Genomic DNA, 26336 nt, shown 5'->3' with positions numbered 1-26336 from the left:
AGAGAGAGAGTAACAGAGAACGAGAGAAAAGAGAGAGTAACAGAGAATGAGAGAGAGAAAAGAGAGAGTAACAGAGAATAAGAGAGAGAAAAGAGAGTAACAGAGAACAAGAGAGAGAGTAACAGAGAACGAGAGAGAGAATAGAGAGAGTAACAGAGAATAAGAGAGAGAAAAGAGAGAGAGTAACAGAGAACAAGAGAGAGAGTAACAGAGAACAAGACAGAGAAAAGAGAGAGAGTAACAGAGAACAAGAGAGAGAGAGAGTAACAGAGACCGAGAGAGAGAAAAGAGAGAGAAACAAATGATTTACTAGAAAAAAAAAACAAGATGAATGCAGGAGTGAATGAGCGCTAGCAGACTCCTGCATGAACCCCAGTGCGTATCAGCGGGCGCCTGCGTTGTCTTTTCTCACACACTCGAGTACAAACAGAATACAAATGGCGGCAGGTCGCGCCTGGCTGACGATGGAGCTGGACTGCGCTCGTCTCCTCCGCTGTTAGCCCAGAGCCGCTGTAAAAGCGTCTTTGCGGCTGCTGTGTGAAGTGTGGCAGCAAGAGGTGAAGTGAGCTGCGGGCCCATTTGCCTGTGGTGTGGTGGGCTGTGTAAAGTTGAGACGCTGAGCTTGGACAGTGGAGTTGTAGTTCCCGACTTCCAGGGGTTTTTGGGTCTGTTATTGTAGATGTGGCATTGTGTCAGGGGCTTGATGCGAGCCAGTTGTGGCATCCGTAAGGGGGCCTGCTCTCCGTCGTTGTCCAGGGAGTGTGGTGACGGCCAGGGGACAGATGAGGCGGCCAGCTCACTGTGAACAATGATCTGTCACCCCCCCCTCCTTCCTTGTGTGTGTGTGCGCGTGTGTGTGTGTGTGTGTGTGTGTGTGTGTGTGTGTGAAGCCATGCATCAGGCTGCTGCACGAAGACACACACACACACTTGGACAGGCTCAGACAGGCGCATGCACGCACACACACAGAACAACTGCGGGAGAGGTCAATTGAAGGCAAGGGAAGGGTCACTGATTATTGTGATTGGGACTGAATGGGAGTTCATTTTTTGTACACCCCCCAAGTCTGTATGAGAAAGATCATTTCTAATATCAATTGAATAAATAGCTGTTTGGAATGATTTTGTTGCATTGCTCAGACTGTTCTGCTACACAACGCTACACAACGTGTTTTGTATTTGCTGTGCCCCATGCTGGCCTGGTTATCTGCGTTAGTGAGTAAGCCCCGTGGGTCTTAGTGGAACCTGGGGGTCGAGATTGAGGACGGGGACATTGTTTGAATGTCAAATGCCAATCCCAAGGTTAATACCTGAATATAGTTCAGGCCCAGTTGCCCCCTCCCTTCTGCAAACATGTTTTAAATGAGTGCCTCTTCCCCTCCTTCCCCTCTTTTCCCCCCTTTCCCCCCCTTTCCCCTTCTCCTTCACTTCCGTCCTCTTTTGCGGGGAATTTGACCCCCGTTCCTCCTCTTCTCTAGGGGCCAGTGGGGCCTCCTCTGCAAGTGAATGCTAACTGCCCCTGCCTGTAAGACAAAAAATGCCTCATCTTAGAAAAACAAAAGGGGAACTCTACTATCGGAGCAAATTTCTTGCCCGACCTGAAAGGAGGCCTCTTTTGTCTGGATGGCATTTGAAGACTAATCGTTTTTTCTCATGCAAAAAGCACTCTGTCTTAAGAGCTGGGCCTCGGAGAGAGAGAAAGAGAGGGAGAGAGAAGGAGCTAGTGGGGGCTGTGTTTTAACAATACTCTGCAGGGAGCAAGGAGGAACGGGGGTTGGAGGGGGCGCAGGGGGGGATTCCTCTCCTTTGCTTATTTTTTAGACAAAGCCCAGTTCCTTGCAGGGTTGAAGGGAGAAAGGTGGGAGGTGGTGGTGGTGTGGGGGGGGGGGGGGGGGGGGGGGGGGGGGGGGGGGGGGGTTAGAGGAGGGAGTGGGAGGTGGGAGGGATCCAAGAGTTTTTAGTTCCTTGAAAAGAGGGGGGCGGGGGGAGGGGGACTCCAGCCGTTTCTAATGACGGTCTGTCATCGGGGCTCCCCTACCTGCCAGAGGAAACCTCAGGGCCCCGACACTACACTGACTCCGACAGGCTTGGCTTGGGGAGAAAAAAAGTGGGCCTCGGAAATGTATAGAGCAACAGAAATATGAACTTGTATATGGGCCCCTAAAACGTCTTGGGCTATTCCAGGCCGGACTGGTGTTTTTATTAAGAGAGGTCGACATGCTTTGGAAATAGATCTTATTCATGAAGAAAAAAAAACCAGGGCTGGACTTCCCAAAGAATTCATTATGTTCCGCCTTTCCCAGAAGCCTCGGTGCTCCGCAGGTCCCAGCCGTGCCTCGGAGGACGCCGAGCGTGTCGCACCGTGTCGCGTGACTTTGTAAAGCCTCCCTCAGCGAGCAGGGGAGTGCGAAGGGTTCCATTTGTCAAAGGTGCCCGGCAGTTTTTTTTCCTTCTCAACACTTTCCCGGCTCCGTCCCAAACTCATTGTCTGAGCTAAGGCAGGACATTAGTCACCGCGGTGCTAGTGGAGCCTGCGGGGCTGTGGGACCAACCAACGCTGTTCTGGAGCAGGGACTGCTAGTCGGACAGAGAGAGAACTAGAAGAGGGAAAGAGGAGGAGTGATGGAGAGTGTGTGAAAGAAGGAAGGGGAGAAGAAAGAAAGAAAGAAAAAGGGAGAAAGAGCGAGTGTGGCTGTGTGTTTGAGAAAGAGAGATATAGTGTGGAGAAAGGAGAGAGAGGATTAGAGGTGTGGAGGAAGGAGAGAGCATTAGAGGTGTGGAGGAAGGAGAGAGAGCGTTAGAGGTGTTGAGGAAGGAGAGAGAGCGTTGGAGGTGTGGAGGAAGGAGAGAGAGCGTTAGAGGTGTGGAGGAAGGAGAGAGAGCGTTAGAGGTGTGGAGGAAGGAGAGAGAGCGTTGGAGGTGTGGAGGAAGGAGAGAGAGCGTTGGAGGTGTGGAGGAAGGAGAGAGAGCGTTGGAGGTGTGGAGGAAGGAGAGAGAGCGTTGGAGGTGTGGAGGAAGGAGAGAGAGCGTTAGAGGTGTGGAGGAAGGAGAGAGAGCGTTGGAGGTGTGGAGGAAGGAGAGAGAGCGTTAGAGGTGTGGAGGAAGGAGAGAGCGTTAGAGGTGTGGAGGAAGGAGAGAGAGCGTTGGAGGTGTGGAGGAAGGAGAGAGAGCGTTGGAGGTGTGGAGGAAGGAGAGAGAGCGTTAGAGGTGTGGAGGAAGGAGAGAGAGCGTTGGAGGTGTGGAGGAAGGAGAGAGATCATTAGAGGTGTGGAGTCTATAGCTCTACCTCAGGTCTCAGTGTATAAGCCCCTGCCCTGTCTACCCCCCAAAGCTGCGTTCACAAAGAGATTTACAAGACAGGTCTCCGGTGTGCTGCTTTGCCGCCATGCATCATGAGTGTATGTGTGTGTCGAGCGTATGCACGTGAGAGAGAGAGGGTGTATTTTTCTGGGTTAAATGTGCACTGTGAGAAGACATGTTTTTTCTTAGAAGGTTACCCAAAATGAATGGGTCCTAACTAGTCAGTGCTAACCAGAAGGAGGGTATGAGATGACTTATTCAAGAGAGGTGGTAGGGGGTGTGTGTGTGTGTGAGAGAGAGTGTGTGTGTGAAAGAGTGTGTGTGTGTGAAAGAGAGAGAGAGAGAGAGAGAGAGAGAGAGACAGAGAGTGACATCACATCACACATACAAGGGATCCTGTTAGCTTTTGGAATTATTTATAAAGCTTGGCTTTTGTGTGGCTCTGTAAATCCCTGTCTCCTCCCATTACTGCCTATGACTCTACCTGCTCCACCTTCAACCCCAAATGCTCCCTCTGCTACTGTACTGAGTCTCAGTGAGTGCTGATCTAGGATAAGTTTAACCTTTTAGATCATAATAAGATTCGAATTATGCACGGGAGGGCTGATCCTAGATCAGGACTCAGACACTCTTTATAGACACCAGTTGTATATATTCTGTTTCTTTTAATGGGCGAAGAAGTACGAGATCAAAACAACGACTGTTGTTCCAGTCGTTCCTATATGGGTTCTATTATTTAGTAGAAATCTGGTTGTAGTGACACGCCCAATTCTGAGACTTCAGAGAAAATCACAAAGTTATACTGACCGTCACATATGGGCTTGATTGCACTGTAGAGTTTTGTGTGCATTTATACAGAGTCCTGGTGGACGGTTTAGTGCGTTTGAGATGGTGTATGTTAATGTTGCCTTCATTGAAACAAGCTGCGGTGTGATTATGGCTCAGCTCTGGAGATATGAGCAGAGCGCTGAGCTAGCTTCCCGTTTCTCCCGCTGGCGTAGAGATCAATGCAAACCGGCTAACACAGCCTAATAACCCATTTACACATACATTGGGAAAACATTTACATACATCGACCCTTAAACTGATAAAGTAGGTCCATGTCCTAGAGGTAAGAGTTATTGTGCTTGTGAGTGATTAGCTCCAGTGCGCGTCTCTGTGTATGTGTGAACGCGGGAGAGCCCTCTCCCGCGACTACCAACCAGTCCTGTGTGTGATAGGTGCCAGATTGTGTAGCTGCTAGCCAGACTGTCTCTACCGATCAGAAAATAGAGAGAGAACGAGAGGAAAAAACTTGAGAAAAAGAGAGGGGGGTTATTACAGTACAACGTTCCTCTGATCTGATTCATCGCCGACGGTCTCTCCTGCAAAGGGTGAACTTATTATCCCTGTCTCAACCTCCAGAACGGTGCCAGCTGCTCCCCATGTTTCCCAATTAACCCCCGGTACCCGTCTAACGCACCAATTAAGGCTTCCTCCTCAACGTTTTTATTTGCACGTATTAGCATGCTAGCGTAGCCGTAGTGCCGGGAGCCCTGGGCTGTGTTCATTGGGCACCGAATGGAAGAAAACGGACTGAAACAGGGACGGACTACCTGGACCTGTCCAATAAGAAGAATAAAAATGTGTTATCCGTTGTTAAAACGTTTTGAAACTATTTTGTGTCCTAATGAATACAACCTTGGTCTGGAGGGATAACTGAGAAGCAAGCGAGTGTGGAGAGTGTTTAGGAGGCGTCCTAAGCGATGGCTTTACGGCCCCCAGAATTTATTTCGGGCGGCAACGCAAACAGCTGAAAGGCGTAAACACAGCCAGATGTTGGTTAGCTTCCTGACTGACGACGGCTCCAGGGCCCGAGGGAGCTGCCAGTGTAATTACAAGTCTTGCTCCCCGCGTTTTTTCGTGGCCTTTTCATTCGGGAGCCAGTCTGTATGTCCCTTTTGAGTGTAGGGGGAGGTTTTTTTGTCGCCCACTTGGAAATGCTGTGAGTTGAATGATAAGGCACGTGGATGTTATTGCATATCTCAATGGAGTTTGAACCAGACGTGTTCTTTTTTTACTGGACTTGCAGTATCTTCAAATTCAGTCTCCACTCCGATGATATTCACTCTTGTGTGTTTTGAAACGTGAAGTGCAACTTCAGTAGACCTTTAGGCCGAGCTCTGGGACGTGTGTGTGGGTGCACCTTACTGACACTGTGGGAGAGAAACGGGGGCTTTGGGGAGCGCCAATCCCTCTGAGAGTAAGCGTGTGTGTGTGTGTGTGTGTGTGTGTGTGTGTGTGAGAGAGAGAGTGAGCAGGCCCTGATGGGGGGGCTTTTCATGAAAGTGAGACTGAAGTGTTATCTTCCTACCAAACTAGTGGTGCTGTTGGGAGACACGTCAGCCATAGGGGAGCTGGCTGAGCTGAGCTGCCTGTGAGTCTCTGACTAGGACTCCCTCTGTGTCTCTACTTCCTTTGATCTACCACTTTCTCAACCATACTCATGGTACAGTACAGTACAGTAGATTACAGAACAGTAGATTACATTACAGTAGATTACAGAACAGTAGATTACATTACAGTAGATTACAGAACAGTAGAGTAGATTACATTACAGTAGATTACAGAACAGTAGATTACATTACAGTAGATTACAGAACAGTAGAGTAGATTACAGAACAGTAGAGTAGATTACATTACAGTAGATTACAGAACAGTAGAGTAGATTACAGAAAAGTACAGTAGATTACAGAACAGTAGAGTAGATTACAGAACAGTAGAGTAGATTACAGAACAGTAGAGTAGATTACATTACAGTAGATTACAGAACAGTAGAGTAGATTACAGAACAGTAGAGTAGATTACATTACAGTAGATTACAGAACAGTAGAGTAGATTACAGAAAAGTACAGTAGATTACAGAACAGTAGAGTAGATTACAGAACAGTAGAGTAGATTACAGAACAGTAGAGTAGATTACAGAACAGTAGAATAGATTACAGAACAGTAGAATAGATTACAGAACAGTACAGTAGATTACAGAACAGTACAGTAGATTACAGAACAGTACAGTAGAGTACAGAACAGTAGAGTAGATTACAGTAGAGTAGATTACATTACAGTAGAGTAGATTACAGAACAGTAGATAGATTACATTACAGTAGAGTAGATTACAGAACAGTAGAGTAGATTACAGAACAGTAGAGTAGATTACAGTATATTAGAGTACAGTAGAGTAGATCACAATATACAGTAGACTAGATTAGAGTACAGTACAGTAGATTACAGTACAGTAGAGTACAGTACAGTAGATTACAGAACAGTAGATTAGAGTACAGTAGAGTAGATTAGAGTACAGTAGAGTAGATTAGAGTACAGTAGAGTAGATTACAGTACAGTAGAGTAGAGTAGAGTAGATTAGAGTACAGTACAGTAGAGTACAGTACAGTAGAGTACAGTAGAGTAGATTAGAGTAGAGTAGATTCGATTACAGTAGAGTGGATTCGATTACAGTAGAGTGGATTACAGTACAGTAGAGTACAGTACAGTAGATTACAGTAGAATAGAGTAGATTACAGTAGATTACAGTAGAGTAGATTAGAGTACAGTAGAGTAGATTACAGTACAGTAGAGTAGATTACAGTACAGTAGAGTACAGTAGAGTAGAGTACAGTACAGTAGAGTACAGTACAGTAGAGTACAGTACAGTAGAGTACAGTAGAGTACAGTACAGTAGAGTACAGTACAGTACAGTAGAGTAGATTAGAGTACAGTACAGTACAGTAGAGTAGAGTAGATTACAGTACAGTGGAGTACAGTACAGTAGAGTACAGTACAGTAGAGTAGAGTACAGTAGAGTAGAGTAGATTACAGTACAGTAGAGTACAGTACAGTACAGTAGAGTAGATTACAGTACAGTAGAGTAGAGTAGAGTAGAGTACCTACTTGATTACCTGCCTTTTGTATTTAGTTGTGTTTATTTATTAAATCACTCACTCCCTGAACTTGCTTCCCAACTCTCAGCGCACTCCTTGCACCCGGTCATAGAGTTTGTTTTATACACGTGATTCATAGCATTGCGTGGTTTAAGAGGAGTTACTTAGCCGCCTCATTAAGTGAGCCTCAGTTCCGCCACAACAAATGAACTAGGCCCAACTCCCCCACTTCCCTCTCCCGCTTCTTCCCCCGTCCGTCACAGCCATGCCATGTTAAAAGACTATTAGGGCTCTGATAGCATGCTGATAGCATGAGCAATCGCCAGGCGTTCTTGGCCGGAGCGGGTTGAAGTTATTTCCTCGGGTAGTGTCCCAAATGGTACCCTATTCCCTACGTAGCACACTACTTTTGAGCAGAGCATTGTTGACCCTGATCAAAAGTAGTGCACTAAATAGGGAATAGGGTGCCATTTGGGACTCGGACTCAGTGGGTCCACCTGGTAGAAGGAGAACAGATGATAAAACAGAATCATCAGAATGTAGTGTGGAATGTGTGACTCAGTTTCCCTTTGAATGCCTTTCTTCCCTTTTCACTTCCTCTGTCTGTTCATCCTCTCCGTCTCCCTCCATCCCTTCATCCCTCTTTCACTTCCCATTGAACAAGGGTCTAATTCCAGGACTTCATTTTGCAATGTGATGGCATTCCTTTATTTTGCCCTGCTCTCCTCCCTCCCTCCCTCCCTCCCTCCCTCCCTCCCTCCCTCTCTTTATCGCCAGAGAGCCAAACACCAGTGCGACTTCATCTCGTCCAATCATCCCCCCTCTAATACACTTTAAATGGGGCGGCCGCGAGGGTCTGGACGGAGAATTAATAACAGCCAATAAAGCGCACCTCCGGGGCATGGCGGCGAGTCTTTAAGTAAACATTTTGACTTCTTGAGGGGGGGGTGTCGGGGGCTAGCGACTTGATGAATCGTCGCGGAGCTCGGCGAGGGCTAATTTCTCACTTAGCCGTCCTGATGAGGCCTGCCTAATAGGGGCCTGTGCTGCCTGCTTTGCCTTGCTGATTGTCTGCTTCATGGGTTGGGTTGATTATTGTGCTGCGTTATTATCACGCTGGCCCCTGGCTGTTGTTCCCCCGCAGAGGCCCTGCTCTGTCATCAATCACATCATTCACTACCCTCCTCTCCTCCACTCACTCTGGTCTGTGCTGTACCGTTTATACCAGTGACAGAGAAGAAGGAGAGAGCAAAGAGGTGGGGTGGGAGGAAAGCAGAGCGAGAGGGAGAGAGGGGGCGCGCGGGAGAGATTTGTGAGAGAAAGAGAGGGGGAAAAGAGAGAGAGAAAGTTAGAGAGAGAGAAAGGAAAAGACAGATACAGAAAAGGGAAAGAGAGCGATGGAAATATAGAGAGGGGGAAAGTAGGGAAAATAGACAGAGACAGAGGGAGAGTCGGAGAGCCCAGAGGGAACTGGGGGATTAGAGTGTGGAAATGAGAGGGGGACCAGCAACCTGTGGGCTCAGCCTCTGGACAGACAGACGGTCACGGTCTGGGGGAAGTTGAAGCAACAACTCCATCACTCCACTGGAACTGCCTCTGTGTCTGCATCCCAAAGGGCACCCTATTCCCTACTTCTTTTAACCAGGGCCATAAAATAAGACCCATATGACTCAAGAGGGAGCCAGAGATCAAGATGACCAGAAGGAAAAAAACGTAACCTGACCCGACCGTCCTCCTCCCACTCCTGCTGGCTTTTGTAGATTCTGCCATTACTCTCCTGAAGTTGCTGGTAATAGGCTACACGAGGAGTCGGGCAACCTTTCTCATGTGGAATGCCAATTGATCATACTATTTCTACCGATCTGCGTGCCAGTTATGGTTTTCATATTCACATTTTCATGGAACAGTTCAATTTCATTTATAATAACGTCTTCGTATCTCAAAGTCATTGTCAAGTGGTTAATCAAAATTTGATCCAAATCTAAATGAACATGATACAAACCTTAAAAAGTTACTTCTATTGTCATTGTCAAAACTAACCTACATAAAGCCAACAAATAAAACATTGCAGCCTGCAGGTAGAAAATATCCTGATAAAAATAAATATCCTATAAATCACATTGGCTTCGCATGGCCTGTCTGAAATTAACTTGAAACATTGTATCAACTATTAACTTAGGTCAGGCCTGAAGCTGGTGCTAGCAAACTTGCAACATTTAATCAAATATTCTAGGCCCTCAGAGTTTCTCACACTTCAAGTGAGCTCAGGACAGACACAACTGTAGGCGATTAGCTTAAGGGATAAAAAGTAATCAGGTAGGTCTATTTTATGATGTTTCCACTAGATCAGAGCATGACATTTTCCCTTTCATGCTGAGTGGTTATCAAAATGGAGAGAGCTGGAAAGATTTTTCAAATACATTGAGGAACTATTGTCATTCTCTATGGATGGAAAAACAGACTTTGTTTGCTTGCTTGTCTGAGATGAAGAAAACGATTACTTTGAGAAGCTCCACAGCTCATTAGTGGTGGTGCTTTAAGCCAATCAGAAATACTATCAGATCTCCAAATGGGCACATGTATAAGTCAACATTTTTGGTGCAGGCCAGGTAGCCTATAGGCCTACTTCTTTCTATGTGTAATCAGGTGTACCTCGTTACTCAACATTGACACGAGCGCTCCAAACTAAAGACAATGACGAAATTCGAAATGGAATTAAATAAACCAAAACAAAAATGTCCAATCCGATAATGAAAACGATAGAAGACTGGAATCATAATATATTGAACGCGTTAACAGAAATGACTGTAACCAAACAAACATTGTAGATGAAAGGAATTAACGGTAAATGTAATACTGGTGATATACAGTGGGGCAAAAAAGTATTTAGTCAGCCACCAATTGTGCAAGTTCTCCCACTTAAAAAGATGAGAGAGGCCTGTAATTGTCATCATAGGTACACTTCAACTATGACAGACAAAATGAGAAAAAAAAAGACAGAAAACCACATTGTAGGATTTTTTATGAATTTATTTACAAATTATGGTGGAAAATAAGTATTTGGTCAATAACAAAAGTTTATCTCAATACTTTGTTGGCAATGACAGAGGTGAAACGTTTTCTGTAAGTCTTCTCAAGGTTTTCACACACTGTTGCTGGTATTTTGGCCCATTCCTCCATGCAGATCTCCTCTAGAGCAGTGATGTTTTGGGGCTGTTGTTGGGCAACACGGACTTTCAACTCCCTCCAAAGATTTTCTATGGGGTTGAGATCTGGAGACTGGCTAGGCCACTCCAGGACCTTGAAATGCTTCTTACGAAGCCACTCCTTCGTTGCACGGGCGGTGTGTTTGGGATCATTGTCATGCTGAAAGACCGAGCCACGTTTCATCTTCAATGCCCTTGCTGATGGAAGGAGGGTTTCACTCAAAATCTCACGATACATGGCCCCATTCATTCTTTCCTTTACACGGATCAGTCGTCCTGGTCCCTTTGCAGAAAAACAGCCCTAAAGCATGATGTTTCCACCCCCATGCTTCACAGTAGGTATGGTGTTCTTTGGATGCAACTCAGCATTCTTTGTCCTCCAAACACGACGAGTTGAGTTTTTACCAAAAAGTTATATTTTGGTTTCATCTGACCATATGACATTCTCCCAATCTTCTTCTGGATCATCCAAATGCTCTCTAGCAAACTTCAGACGGGCCTGGACATGTACTGGCTTAAGCAGGGGGACACGTCTGGCACTGCAGGATTTGAGTCCCTGGCGGCGTAGTGTGTTACTGATGGTAGGCTTTGTTACTTTGGTCCCAGCTCTCTGCAGGTCATTCACTAGGTCCCCCCGTGTGGTTCTGGGATTTTAGCTCACCGTTCTTGTGATCATTTTGACCCCACGGGGTGAGATCTTGTGTGGAGCCCCAGATCGAGGGAGATTATCAGTGGTCTTGTATGTCTTCCATTTCCTAATAATTGCTCCCACAGTCGATTTCTTCAAACCAAGCTGCTTACCTATTGCAGATTCAGTCTTCCCAGCCTGGTGCAGGTCTACAATTTTGTTTCTGGTGTCCTTTGACAGCTCTTTGGTCTTGGCCATAGTGGAGTTTGGAGTATGACTGTTTGAGGTTGTGGACAGGTGTCTTTTATACTGATAACAAGTTCAAACAGGTGCCATTAATACAGGTAACGAGTGGAGGACAGAGGAGCATCTTAAAGAAGAAGTTACAGGTCTGTGAGAGCCAGAAATCTTGCTTGTTTGTAGGTGACTAAATACTTATTTTCCACCATAATTTGCAAATAAATTCATGAAAAATCCTACAATGTGATTTTCTGGATTTTTTCTCTCTCATTTTGTCTGTCATAGTTGAAGTGTATCTATGATGAAAATGACAGGCCTCTCTCATCTTTTTAAGTGGGAGAACTTGCACAATTGATGGCTGACTAAATACTTTTTTGCCCCACTGTATGTAATGAGGAATTGATACACTAACAAGCAAACGCAAACAATTCACACAATTAAGTTAGGAGACAATGAATGAGCACAAATTGGTGTGAGAGAGAGCGCATTCAGGAGAGAGATGTGCATTGTGCATATTAGCCACGCTCCCTTTCTTGGACTGCGCCATCCCCTAGGCCTGCGCAATGGATGAGTCTCGGCCTGCGCAATGGATGAGTCTCGGCCTGCGCAATGGATGAGTCTCAGCCTGCGCAATGGATGAGTCTCGGCCTGCGCAATGGATGAGTCTCGGCCTGCGCAATGGATTAGTTCACTGAGATGGGCACGAATGAGACAGGTGTGCCATAAAAAATACATTTATATAAACACTACATGACTAAAAGTATGTGGACACCTGCTCGTCGAACATCTCACTCCAAAATCATGGGCATTAATATGGCGCTGGCCCCCACTTTGCTGCTATAACAGCCTCCACTCTTCTGGGAAGGCTTTCCACTAGATGTTGGAACATTGCTGCTATAACAGCCTCCACTCTTCTGGGAAGGCTTTCCACTAGATGTTGGAACATTGCTGCTATAACACCCTCCACTCCTCTGGGAAGGCTTTCCACTAGATGTTGGAACATTGCTGCTATAACAGCCTCCACTCTTCTGGGAAGGCTTTCCACTAGATGTTGGAACATTGCTGCTATAACACCCTCCACTCCTCTGGGAAGGCTTTCCACTAGATGTTGGAACATTGCTGCTATAACAGCCTCCACTCTTCTGGGAAGGCTTTCCACTAGATGTTGGAACATTGCTGCTATAACAGCCTCCACTCTTCTGGGAAGGCTTTTCACTAGATGTTGGAACATTGCTGCTATAACAGCCTCCACTCTTCTGGGAAGGCTTTCCACTAGATGTTGGAACATTGCTGCTGGGAATTGCTTCCATTCAGCCACAAGAGCATTAGTGAGGTCGGGCAATGATGTTGGGCGATGAGGCCTGGCTCGCAGTCGGCGTTCCAATTCATCCCAAAGGTGTTCGATGGGGTAGAGGTCAGTTCCTCTTCGACAGACCATTTATGTATGGACCCCGCTTTGTGCATGGGGGGGGAACAGGCATTGTCATGCTGAAACAGTAAAGGCCTTCCGCAAACTGTTGCCACAAAGTTGGAAGCTCAAAATTGTCTGGAATGTCATTGTATGCACGTTAAGATTTCCCTATAGTGGAACTAAGGGGCCTAGCCCAGACCATAAAAAACTGCCCCAGACAATTATTCCTCCTCCGTCAAACTGTACAGTTGGCACTATGCATTGGGGCAGGTAGAGTTCTCCTGGCATCTGCCAAACCCAGATTTGTCTGCCGGACAGCCAGATGGTGAATCATGATTCATCACTCCAGATAACCTGTTTCCACTGCTCCACTGCTTCAGCACTCAGCTGTCCCGTTCTGTGAGCTTGTGTGCCCTACAACTATGCGGCTGAGCCATTGTTGCTCCTAGACGTTTCCACTTCACAGCACTTACAGTTGATGGGTGCAGCTCTAGCATGGCAGAAGTGTGACTGACTTGTTGGGAAGGTGACATCCTAGGACGGTGCCACTTTGAAATTGACTGAGCTCTTCGGTAGGGCCATTCTACTGCCAATTTTTGTCTATGGAGATTGCATGGCTGTGTGCTCGATTTTATACACCGCTCAGTAATGGGTGCGGTTGAAATAGCCAAATCCACTAATTTCAAGGGGTGTCCACACATGTATATATAGTGTATTTGCTACTGCTCGACAAAAAAAAAGTTTTGGTCGATCCAACAGTTTATTCGACCAAACAATCGACTAATTGTTGCTAGCCTTAGCACCCAGTGTGTCCAGCTGTATGAGTTGACTGTATGTCAACTATGGAAGTACATTATCTTGGGAAGGACGTCTGCTTAACGCAATGCCACAAGTCTAATGATATGAATGGATCCTCTATGGAGACAAATATGAATGGAAGTTCTACTGTATGTGGACAAACTGTATTAGCTATCTAGAGGTCTTTATGAGTGTGAGTAGTTGTATGTGGAGACATGGAGAGGAAGGCCTCCTGTGGAGATGGAGGGAGGCAGGGATGGAGGGAGGGAGAGATGGAGGAGAGGAGGCAGTTCGATGGTCCCCAGGGCCATGCAAGGAGACCCCTCTCAAAGCCGTACCTGCTCCTTCTACAGCCCCCCTACCATCTCTCTGCTTGATCCCACTCACTATGAGGTGTGTGTGTGTGTGTGTATTAGTGTATGTGCATTTTTTCATCAACAAAGGAATTCCTCTGCTTCCCCCCATCCACTCCCTAGGGTCCCCTCTCTTCCTGATGCTGTGCATACATACACTTGTAGATGAAAAGTCACACAAGCCCATACAGTGTACATACACTCGCACACAGAACAGCTCACACACTCTCAAATACAGTAGAGAGCATCTCTCGCTCTCATTTTGACACCTGCTGAGGTACCCAGAGTGAAAAAAAACACAGTGGTAAACATACTAAGCAAAGTACAGGAGAGATGTGTGGGTAGAGTAGGTTCAGGTTTTGTGGTGTCTTGCTTGAGAGCCTTCCCGAAGCGTGGTGTGTCGTGTGCCGATACGACCCTCACTCTTTGCTCCGCTTTGAATTCCATGCGGTCACTTAACCCCATTTTAGGGCCAAAGACTCAAAGTGGTGAATTTAGGCGGGAAACTTGTATTTACCATGATGAACTGAATGGCTGTGGGGATTCATGTCAAGATGGACCAACATCTCAAGGGCCCACGTACTGGTTTGGGAATTACGGACAAATGACGGCTAGACTTCACGTATTGTATTTCTTGGCTGCTGCCGTACTGTGCTTCACCTGGATATCAGTTTGCAATTGTTGGGTTCTGCTTGGAAGCGAAATACCTGAACTAGCATCTCTTCCCTCTGTTATGCCAAGTGCAGAAAGTGTATAGAACAGATACTCTGTGGCTTCGTGGGGGGAGGGAGGGAGGGAGGGAGGGAGGGAGGGAGGGAGGGAGAGAGAGAGAGAGAGAGAGAGAGAGAGAGAGAGAGAGAGAGAGAGAGAGAGAGAGAGAGAGAGAGAGAGAGAGAGAGAGAGAGAGAGAGAGAGAGAGAGAGAGAGAGAGAGAGAGAGAGAGAGAGAGAGAGAGAGAGAGAGAGAGAGAGAGAGAGAGAGAGAGAGAGAGAGAGAGAGAGAGAGCCAATACCGCGTAACCGTTCCACCAAGGGAAAAGGGCTGACTGCTTTTTCCATTGTTTCAGTTTTGGGGTCCCAGTTGCTCTTCGTACACCAGTGCGACTCAAACAAATACAGTGCACAATAAATAAATAAGCTAATAGGCGGAGGGCTGGGGGAGCGAGGAACGCTAGAGGATGCCGGAGGTTTCCGTTGTGGCTCTTTATTTGTCCCTTATCTATTGGGTAGCAAGCGCAAAAGAGGCATCGTGTAAGCATTAAGATTACATCGTGTGGGTTTGTTACCCAGGAATGTAAAGATGCACTCAGCTCGTCGCTGTGTGAAACGACACACGGTCCCTCGCCAGTCCTCCAAAGCATCTTAAGTAGAGAGGTCTGGGAGACGGAGGCACTCGACGAGCATAATCGCATTAGCTCCGCCGAAAGCCACCGATGGGCTGCGTTGTTGCACTGTTTGTCCTTGACAACAACATTTAAACCAACCCTCTCCCACGTGCTTTGCAGGCGCACCTCCCCACTCCCAAATATCCGCATGGATTTGGTACTTCGGACAAAAAAGCCCCAGTTTTGTTGAAATGATTCCTCCTGAGGTGTACCTGTCGGAGACGGGTAGATGTTTGTGGACTTCTTTGAAGGGTAACAGACGAGAATCATAGCTATTTCACCCCTCCATTTCAGGTCTGGTTCATTAGTCACTTCATCTAGAACCCATTGCCCCACAAACAGTTCAGATGTCAAGGTGTGGTGTCGCCCACTCTGACAGAACGATGTCTAAACGTGTGAACGACTTAGAGTTTAAACAGCCCGACCATGTCACTGAACACAAAAGGGTGAGAAAGGGCTACACTGAACAAGTTGAATGGCATGTGTGTCTGCTAGTGTGTGTGTGTGTGGTGAGGCGTAACTAATTGCTACTAAATGGCCCTTACTTCAGGGGACGATCCCCCATCAGCTGTAGGCCAGACTAAGTGCCATCTGGGCACAATGTTAAGTCTCATCCCTTTTGAATGGGACCCACCACCCAAATCCTCCATCCAGCAGAGAATCCCTCTTCCCGCTCCCCTCCCATAGGGCCAAGGGCATCCCCATATCCCCATCAGTGCAGTGTTGCACACAGCATGGCGACCTAAGTATGTGCTATTCACTCAATGACACCATTGAGCTTGTAATTGTGAACGTCTCTCTAGTCTCTTCAATGTGGGGATTGACCTGGGGATTGAACCGCCAACCTCTGACCATTTGGTCACACTTGAGGTTCGCTAACCGCTCCACCTCTCAGCTGTTTCTCTCGGGCTTGCCTCCCGAATGGCACACTATTCCTTATATAGTGCACTACTTTTGACCAGAGCCCTATCCTTCAAACCCCCCCCCCCCCCATCCCTCTCCAAAGCGAATACATGGGGGCCCAGGCCCCCTGCAGAGGGTTTCTGGTTATACCTCCTCACCCCACAGTGTTTTAGTTATTCCAGCTGTGCTTGAGCTCTTAATGTTGTTGGCATAGCTGCACAAAGTGCAAACACACACACACACACACACACACACACACACACACACACAAACACACACTCATGGATCTCCTTTGTCTTGTTCACGATGAGGGAGAGGCCAGGATAGCACCCTCTCCCTCAACGTGATCAAGACAAAGGAGGTGATTGTGGACTACAGGAAAAGGAGGGCAGAGCACGACCCCATTCTCATCGACGGGGCTGCAGTGGAGCAGGTTGAGAGCTTCAAGTTCCTTGGTGTACACATCACCAACGAACTATCATGGTCCAAACACTCCAAGACAGTCGTGAAGAGGGCACGACAACGCCTATTCCTCCTCAGGAGACCCAAAAGATTTGGCATGGGTCCTCAGATCCTCAAAAAGTTCTACAGCTGCACCATCGAGAGCATCCTGGTTGCATCACCGCCTGGTGTGGCAACTGCTCGGCCTCCGACTGCAAGGCGCTACAGAGTGTAGTGCGTACGGCCCAGTACATCACAGGGGCCAAGCTTCCTGACATCCAGGACCTCTATACCAGACCGTGTCAGAAGAAGGCCCTAAAAATTGCTAAAGACTCCAGCCACCCAAGTCATAGACTGTTCTGTCTGCTACCGCACGGCAAGCGGTACCGGAGTCCAAGTCGAGGTCCAAAAGGCTTCTTAACAGCTTCTACCCCCAAGCCATAAGACTCTTGAACAGCTAATCAAATGGCTACCCAGACTATTTGCATTTTTACGCTGCTGTCACTTTACCTCTACCTACATGTACATATTACCTCAATTACCTCGAGTAACCTGTGCCCCCGCACATTGACTCTGTACCGGTACCCACTGAATCTAGCCTCGCTAATGTTATTTCGTTGTTGCTCTTTAATTATTTGTTATTTTTCTTTTTTCTTCTTTTTTTAAATTTGTATTTATTTTTTACTTTTTTACTTACTAAGGTCTACTACACCTGTTGTATTCGGGTTGTATGTGACAAATAACATTTGATTTGATTTGATGCACGTGCACCTCCTCACTCTTTCCGGATCGCACCTTTTCCTCCATTGATGGAACGATGCCTGTTACTTTTTTCCTCTCTCATATTCCTCTCGTTTTCCATTCTTTCTCTTTTTCTCCCTTCATCTTTAACCCTGTTCATCCCTCTCTCTATTTATCCTACATTATTCCTCCATCTCCCCCTCCCCCCTCTCTCTCTGTGCTGTAGTGTGTTTGTGTCAATGAGCGTCAGACAAAAGGATCTCGGTGGTCGCTGATGTAATGATGATGAATGCTGCAGCACTGCCAGTCTCCCCCCCCCTCAGGGATCCCCCGGCAACGTGCTGCTCCCCCCACCCCCCAATTTGGAAGTACACCCTCAGCATTTTTCTCACAAATATTATCTGAGTTTATATAAGTTTCCGTACTATGTAAATTCAGGACAGGAATAGATTGTGACTAGTTTGATTTCTTCGATAATGGTCTCCTTGAGCAGTTACAAAAAATTAAAGGATTTTTCAAAGGCAATGTTTGTGGCTTGTTGTTTAACCCGGTGTGAAGAGAAAACACAGATTCTCTTTTTTGATCAAAGGCAAAAGTTTATTTCGGTGTTTGACTTTGATGTGCACCATTTGCAGATGACTTTCAACTCCGAGCCTTTGTCACCAAAGCGTATAATTTATGTTAAATTGATTTGCTTAATGTGCTTATAAAATAAGAATGTTTTTTTCCCCTTACCAACAGTCTGAATTGTGGTATTTTAAAGCTGTTTAATCGCCTCCCTTTCTGTGGGAAAGGATTATGGTGGCACACAAATAAAGAATACACCCTTTCATTCTCCCTTCACTAATTGAGTGTGGGACAGTCATTTCAAGGAATAAACATTAATATGAAATTTACATTTTATTTTGGGTAACGACTGCAACCGATGCGTGGTTCATAATGCCTTCTTTTGTAAGGTGCTTACTGAGCGAGCAAAGACCAAACCCTTCTGTTAAACAGACAGAGAATAAACATCATACAGCCGCTGTAAAATGTTGGTGATTTTTTTTTGTGATGTCTCATGCAAACGTGGCGGAGTATGTGATTTTCTACCCACTGGGCACACACTGGTTGAATCAACATCGTTTCTGCATAATTTCAAAGAAATTATGTTCAACCAATGTGGAAGAGATGTTAAAATGACTTTTTTGTGCCCAGTGGGTATTGACATGTAAGTAGATTAGTGTGTATTCCCTAACAGCTAAGGTTCAGGGTGGATGCCCTACAGTACATGACGACATACAGTATGGTGACTTTCAAAAGAACTGTATAATATTATGTACCTCCCTGAGAGAAACCGTCGGGATAGAAAATATCGTTATCATTTCCTGGCCTAGATTGGAATCGTCCTCCATGTACTTACAATGTGTCATACTTATGACTTACTCAGTAACAATAATGGTTATAACTAGATTAGGTCATAACCAGAGTTTCCCACGGCCAGGTGACATAGGAAAAACTCTGGGCACCGCTGATAACCCATGTACTGCATGTGTCCAGAAAACACAACTCGGGGGTTCAAAATTAGATATCAGTTACATGGCTTGCGTGTGAAGACACTGATAAAAGGTAGCGAGAAGTAGAAAAAGAGAGGTTTCAAGAAAAACAGACAGAAGGAGAGAGAGAGACAGACAGAGAGGAACACCTGCAGGACGGGGGCGATTGGATGTAGCAGTGGCGTCCAGGTCAGAGGGATTATGGGTGAAAAGGTCCCGCTTTTAATTGCCGCTCTGGAACCACGGACCGCTCCGACCGCCTCGTGGAACACAAAAGGGCGGTCAGCCACGCTTGAGTGGCCTGGAGCTGTGAATATTTGCTCTAGCAATGGAATGTTTATGCCCCTGCTTTCTCCTCACTCCTCCCCCAGTAGATTTCCCCCTTCTGAATCGGAACATCCCCCCCCCCCTCCTGTCTTCCAACCTTTTCTTTCTCTCTTTTTCCTCCCCCTCTCCTCTGACTCACCTGGGAGGAGGCAGAGAGGTTTGAGGGCTCAAACAAGGAAGGGAGCGCATGCAGACACGCACGCACCGGCAAAAGCACGGGCATGCCAAGGGTCAGTCTATGATGGGAGGAGTTTCTTTCCCTTCTCCCTTTTCTTCTTTTTTTCTCTCTTCTTCTTCGCTTTTGCAAGAAGTTCAATCGTCCGAACGGTGTAGCGTGTAATTTAAAGGGGGGCAGAAAAAACCTGACTCAGGGGCTCTATTGTCTGATCTCCCCTCTGCCTGAGATGGACTGTCAGTCGAGGGGCGCCTCACGTTTGAGTTTCTATGGTTGCGGGCCGCTGAAAGAGGTTGAGCGGCTTGCTGTCTCTCTCGACCCAGGACCTAAATCGATGGCGAGCTCAGGAACTCTCTCTCTCTCTCTCTCTCACACACACACACACACACACACCACACACACACACACACACACACACACACACACACACACACACACACACACACTTGTTGTTCTCCCAAAAATAGAAAAATCTCTGAATCTAACCCAAAACTAAAACACTCATCCTATCAAAGGCATACCAGTGATTTGAGATGAGATCTGTTGTAGAAAGGGTGAAACAATGTCTGGAGTGACATGGTACACATGTATTCATGTGGGAGTGATTAGAGGAAGAGCTCTTGTTTAATTCTGTTTTGATTGGTCGGGGAGTAATTGCTGTTTTTTTTGGTGGTAACGCCACGATTGCTTACAGATGTTGTTGTCGGTTAGGAATGGACGGCAGACTGAGTTTTTTCAGGAGGGTTGGACAAAAAATGAACAAAACGCATGTTTGTCTTTATTTGAAAGAAAAATGTTGCATAGACTAAATATTTCCAGCAACTATCCTTGAATTATGGCATTTTTCGTGGTCTAAAAGAAGCAGAGGCACCATGCCCATAGGGGGCACGTGCCCCCTCAGATTTGTCTTTAAAAAAAGATTAAAAAATAAATAAATAAACATACCAAAAAACAACAATCTGCAATACCAACCACTTGATGCTGGCTTTAGCTAGTCCAGACAGGTTCCCAATCTCCCAACTTCATAACTAGCTACCAAGAAGTCCTTTCAGGCTATCAATCAAGTTTTACCCAGATTTTTGAAGAGATACAGAGAAGCATATTTTGTTTCTTTAAAAAAAGAACCACCAGTCAGGACGATACAGACAGTTCAAGAGGGTATGCTTAGATATGCAGAAAAATAAACTTAAACAGAATTAATTAAACAGAATGATTATGGCTCTAGATTTCAGGAAAAAGCTGTTTCAGGTGTTTTAAAATGCAAACTTATAGCCCCCCTCCAGACCACCCTCGTCATTCTCACGTACTTTGTGCCCCCTCAGGTTTCTGCGGTGCATGACGCCCCTGAAAAGAAGGGCTTGCAGTCGATTTCAATGATGCCATGTTTTAAGTGGTTTTTAGCTCCGTGTTGGGTTACTGTCTCCATGGCTAAGATTCAGGGAAGACTTGACCCAAGTCGAGGTTCTGAACTAAGACGATGTGCTACTATAAACTGTTGGCTGAACTCCTCTTTAAAACGGAGAGACAGAATTAACCAAAACAACGTTTATTCTTCGAGAGAAGGAGAAATTGCCTGGCAGCATATTATTCCCAAAAGGACCCCAGACAAGCCTTCATTTTTGGGGTTGTGAGTGTTTCTCTGTAGTATCCCCTGAAGGTTAGTCACTTCTTTCTCTCTGGAAAGAGGAGGAATTCTCAGTACGTACCTATCCACAACCTTCACTTCCATGTACTCTAAGATATAACCTAAAACTTATTGTACAGCAACTTCTTTAACTAATTTACTTTGAAATAAAACATATAGAACTGAATTCCCTTGGTTACTGGAAGTTTACTTTGTCACAGTTGGGTAAGACGAGAAGTTAGCTCGCTGTCCTGTTTGTAGGGTTGAAAAAAGACCAAAATCCCAGTTGAAGGATTCCCCGATTTTCCTCTTATTCCAGGATTTGTGTAAAACCTGTAAATTTGGGGAAAGTTATCAGAATACTATATGACCGTTGGGTGCGTTGAGAGGGCAGTGGGAAGATCAAACGTAACAATTATGAGGGAAAATAAACACAGCGGAGCTGGTGGATTGACCTTCGCTGTGGCTGGGGACGAAATGGGATTGGCTGGGAGGACTTCCTGATGGTATAGAGGTCAGAGGTCAGCAGACATGAATGTCAGTACCATGTGATTGTTTTCTTTTCAAAGCTTTTAGATGTCATGCCTTTAATTCAACACAGTTAGTTTCTCGAGAGGTGGAGGCACACTGTCGCAGCTCTATTGTTGAGCGAGAGTGTGACATCATCAGCCTTTCGAGCAATTCATTGATGCTTCATCTTTTATCTTGTTAAAACATTGGTTGTTTAACAATGGTTTGAAGCTTAAACAAAGCAACAAAAAAATGTTTTTATTTGATTTTTTTTAAACTATGATAGATACTTACTGGGCCATCCTTACTCAGAGAGACCAGTGTATCTGGAGAGAATGTTGGGAAAGTCTGTGATGAGACAGTGTGTGCTAATGGTGTACTATAATGGGACGCTACATCATTGGTCTCCTCTTAGTTGGGGTACTTACCTGTCCTCTCTCTCTGTCATCCCCCTTCCCCAGGTGTCCTGTCTCCATGACGTGCTGAGGAATGAACAGTCGTCATGGAAACCCAGTCCCAGGCCAGTTCTGCAGCTGAGAAGAAGAAGAGGGTGGAGACCATCGTGGCGACCAAGGGCTCGTCGGCGCGTGCCGACATCAGCGAGAAGGCTGTGGCCTCTAGCACTACGTCAAACGGTAAGAGTCTAACTTACCTTAATCCCCCCTTCCTTACCCGCTCTGATCCTCTCTCTTGTTCTCTTCCTCGCTGGTTCCTTCTATCTCTCTCTTGTCTATTTGTCATTTTGTCTCACTCCAAACAGGGAGTTACAATGAGTTGAATGTTTTGGTCATGAAGTTGAAATATTGGTGTTTCTTCATTTAGAATGATGTTTGTAGTGGAATGCAAGACATGAGTGGATCATGCTTATACAAGTGTTTTCTGAATGCATATCAGTTATACTCATGTGTAAAACAAGGCTCTTCTGTAGGAGATTGAGTTCATATGCAACATACAGTGCCTTCAAAAAGTAATCAGACCCCTTGACCTTTTCCACATTTTGTTAGGTTACAGCCTTATTCTAAAATTGATATTATTTTTTCTCATCAATATACACACAATGTCAAAGCAAAAACTGTTTTTTTGAAATTTTTGCAATACTGAAATATTACATTTGCATAAGTATTCAGACCCTTTACTCAGTACTTTCTTGAAGCACCTTTGGCAGAGATTACAGCCTCGAGTCTTATTGGGTATGACGCTACAAGCTTGGCACACCTGTATTTGGGGAGTTTCTCCCATTCTTCTCTGCAGATCCTCTCAAGCTCTGTCAGGTTGGATGGGGAGCGCTGCACAGCTATTTTCAGGTCTATCAAGAGATGTTTGATCGGGTTCAAGTCCAGGCTCCGGCTGGGCCACTCAATGACATTCAGAGACTTGGTCCCAAAGCCACTCCTGTGTTGTCTTGGCTGTCGCTGTCCTGTTGGAAGGTGAACCTTGACCCTAGTCTGAGGTCCTGAGCACTCTGGAGCAGGTCTTCATCAAGGATCTCTCTGTACTTTGCTCCATTCATCTTTCCCTCAATCCTGACTAGTCTCCCAGTCCCTGCCGCTGAAAAACATCCCCACAACATGATGCTGCCACTACCCTGCTTCACCATAGTGTCATGACGTTGGCCTGGGGGATAGGTTTATGACAGTCATAAATACCTCTTTCCCCCTTTTTCCTCTCTACCCTACTGAGGTTACATTTGCAAAACCCTTGGTTAACATAGAGATTCTGGGAACGTCAGAATGTGGGGGGAAATGAACTATATTCTGGTAATCCAAACAATTGAACATATGCAGTGGTACTTAATGAATATGATGTCAGTTCGGTTGTCATCTGAGACATTCTCATCAATGATAAGATGACAAACTACAGTGGAAAGTCTACACATCAGAGTTATCGGATTCACATGGAATTGTTGTTCAATTTAAATGTTTGAATATTAAATGATTTGTGACGGGATGAAATGTGATTTTAGCTTCTAAAATGTGAGGTGTGGGTTTTCATAAGTTAAGGCTGCTCACTCAGTGGCCCGCCTCTGTGAAGGGACAAGGGCTATAACACTTTTAAAACACACCCTCCTCTCCCTTCCTATATAAAGCCTTGACGACAATGTAACCTCCTGTTCCGAGGATGTAGGACGACGGTCCGATGTCAGAATGGTTCAGATAATAACTACAGAACGAAGCCAACATCAGCGTGAGCTTTGGTTGCGAATGGTATGAACATTGAACTCTTATTCACTAACTGTTGAGTTAGCGACCGCAGCTGCAAACGCAGGTTAGGAAGGAACAGACAGAGTATCCCGTCTATCACACAATGACGTTACTACAATGTATCCAATTGACAACCAGAGACATTCTTCAAAGGACAGAGGACTCGGTTTGGTAACACGGCCTTCCATCTACCACCAACCTACTGAATCGCAGCTCAGAGTAAATATTTATTGCATTTTCCTTTTCCAAATGGCCAGTAATTTAGAATGCTTAAGATACTGTATTTACGATAGCTCAGCTTCGCCTTTGTTCCTGTCTTCCCGCTCTTTCACTCAACCCAGCCCTTTTCCTTTGTGTAACAAGCTGTCATATCTGTTCCGCCCGCTAGGGACGTTTTCTTTTATGACGTCATTTGTAATCAAGTTATGATTTAATTATGTGTATGTGTGATTAGTTAGGTATTTAGTAAATAAATGATTAAACCCAATTTTGTATTGCTGATTCAAATTGTTAGCCAGGGTTCTTGCAGATAACCAAGAATGTACAACTTTCAGATGAGATTGAAGTAAGATGAAGATTAATATTGACTGCTATGGATGTAAAATATTACTAGGTCTTTAAGAGTTTATTCGGAAGATAACAGCTCGATAAATATTATTTTGTGGTGCCCGACTCTCTAGTTAATTACATTTACATGATTAACTCAATCAGGTGATATTAATTACGGAGAAATTATTTTATAGAATAGCATGTCATATCACATAATCCGGCATAGCCAAAGACACGACAATAGGGATGGTGCCAGGTTTCTTCCAGACGTGACATTTGTCATTCAGGCCAAAGAGTTCAATCTTGGTTTCATCAGACGAAGTGAATCTTGTTTCTCATGGTCTGAGAGTCTTTAGTCCATTTTGGCAAACTCCAAGTGCGCTGTCATGTGCCTTTTACTGAGGAGTGGCTTCCGTCTGGCCACTCTACCATAAAGGCCTGATTGGTGGAGTACTGCAGAGATGGTTGTCCTTCTGGAAGGTTCTCCCATCTCCACAGATCAACTGTAGAGCTCTGCCAGAGTGACCATCTGATTCTTGGTCACCTCCCTGACCAAGGCCCTTCTCCCCCGATTGCTCTGTTTGGCCCGACGGCCAGCTCTATGAAGATTCTTGGTGGTTCCAAACTTCTTCCATTTAAGAATGATGGAGGCCACTGTGTTCTTGGGGACCTTTAATGCTGCAGAAATGTTTTGGTACACTTCCCCAGATCTGTGCCTCAACACAATCCTGTCTTGGAGCTCAACGGACAATTCCTTCGACCTCATGGCATGGTTTTTGCTCTGACATGCACTGCCAACTGTGGGACCTTATGTAGACAGGTGTGTGCCTTTTCAAATCATATCCAATCAATTGAATTTCCCACAGGTGGACTTCAATCAAGTTGTAAAAACATCTCAAGGATGATCAATGGAAACAGGATGCACCTGACCTCAATTTTGTGTCTTGTAGCAAAGTGTCTGAATACTTATGTAAATAAGGTATTTCTGTTGTTTACTTTTAATACATTTGCAAAAATTTCTAACAACCAGTTTTTGCTCTGTCATTATGGGGTGTATTGCGTAGATTGCTGAGGATTTTGATTTATTTAATCAATTTTAAAATAAGGCTGTAACGTAACAAAAGGTGGAAAAAGTAAATGGGTCTGAATACTTTCCGAAGGCACTGTAGGCAACATCTTGAAGACACACCAAAAGAGAGGTAGGTTTTGACTGTGGACTCATTCACATTTTCATCGTTCACTCACGACACAGCTGCAGAAATGAAGAATATTAGATAACAAGATAACTTTTTCTCCAGGAGTGACTGGGACTGCCAGACACAAGTCATAACAAACCCGGAGAAGAAATGACCATGACTTAAGTTGCAGCTGTGCTCATTAGCCTGAGCTGTAAGAGTGGGGGGGGTCGAGGGGGATCGAGGATTGGAAGAGTTCGGGGAGGTTCGGGAGGTGGAGTAGAGTTAGGGGTGTCTGCAGAAAAAGAGAAAGAGAGAGAGAGAGAGAAAGAGCACTCTGTCACCCTTGGTTTCCGTCTGAGTTGTAGGATGTGAAATGTTATCTTTCCAGGTCCGTGGCGGGAGACTTCAAACACCCCAGGAGAGGGTTAATGACTACGAGAGTCTGCCTCTGCCTCTCTCTCTCTCTCTCTCTCTCTCTCTCTCTCTCTCTCTCTCTCTCTCTCTCTCTCTCTCTCTCTCTCTCTCTCTCTCTCTCTCTCTCTCTCTCTCTCTCTCTCTCTCTCTCTCTCTCTCAATATGCCAGTTATAGCAGGAAGTTGAGTGGGGTGGGGTGGTGTGTAAGAGGGAATACATCCTGATGCATCTTGTGAACTCTCTCCCTCTCTTACTCATTCCCAGATGGCCAACACTATTTTATTAATTAAAGGGGAGAAAGAGGGGAAAAAAGTTTTATGGTGTGGAAAAAGCATGGATGTAATTTGGCTCTGGTGATTGCAGATTTCTCTTTGTAAAGCTTCGACAATTTACTAAATGCTGTAAGGTTTGTCTTGGAAGCTCGCTCCCGTAATCATCCAAACCTGATGGAGTCACACACACACACACACACACAGAGAGAGAGAGAGGACAGTTATCCACA

The 26336-nt window shown here is 45.5% G+C and overlaps 1 protein-coding gene across 1 annotated transcript in view; it reads left to right on the top strand.

The window, feature by feature from the left end:
- LOC139367139 (transcriptional activator GLI3-like) overlaps window positions 1–26336 on the top strand; it is a 136322-nt gene that overhangs the window by 5152 nt on the left and 104834 nt on the right. Inside the window, exon 2 of the mRNA XM_071105209.1 lies at window positions 21954–22127. Within this exon, the coding sequence (XP_070961310.1) occupies window positions 21995–22127 (133 nt within the window). The 5' untranslated portion in view covers window positions 21954–21994. The remainder of the gene's footprint in view (window positions 1–21953; window positions 22128–26336) is intronic.

This window comes from Oncorhynchus clarkii, chromosome 15, assembly GCF_045791955.1.
Source record: "Oncorhynchus clarkii lewisi isolate Uvic-CL-2024 chromosome 15, UVic_Ocla_1.0, whole genome shotgun sequence".
Classification (NCBI taxonomy): Eukaryota; Metazoa; Chordata; class Actinopteri; order Salmoniformes; family Salmonidae; genus Oncorhynchus; species Oncorhynchus clarkii.
This window is presented reverse-complemented; position numbering and strand designations above follow the sequence as displayed.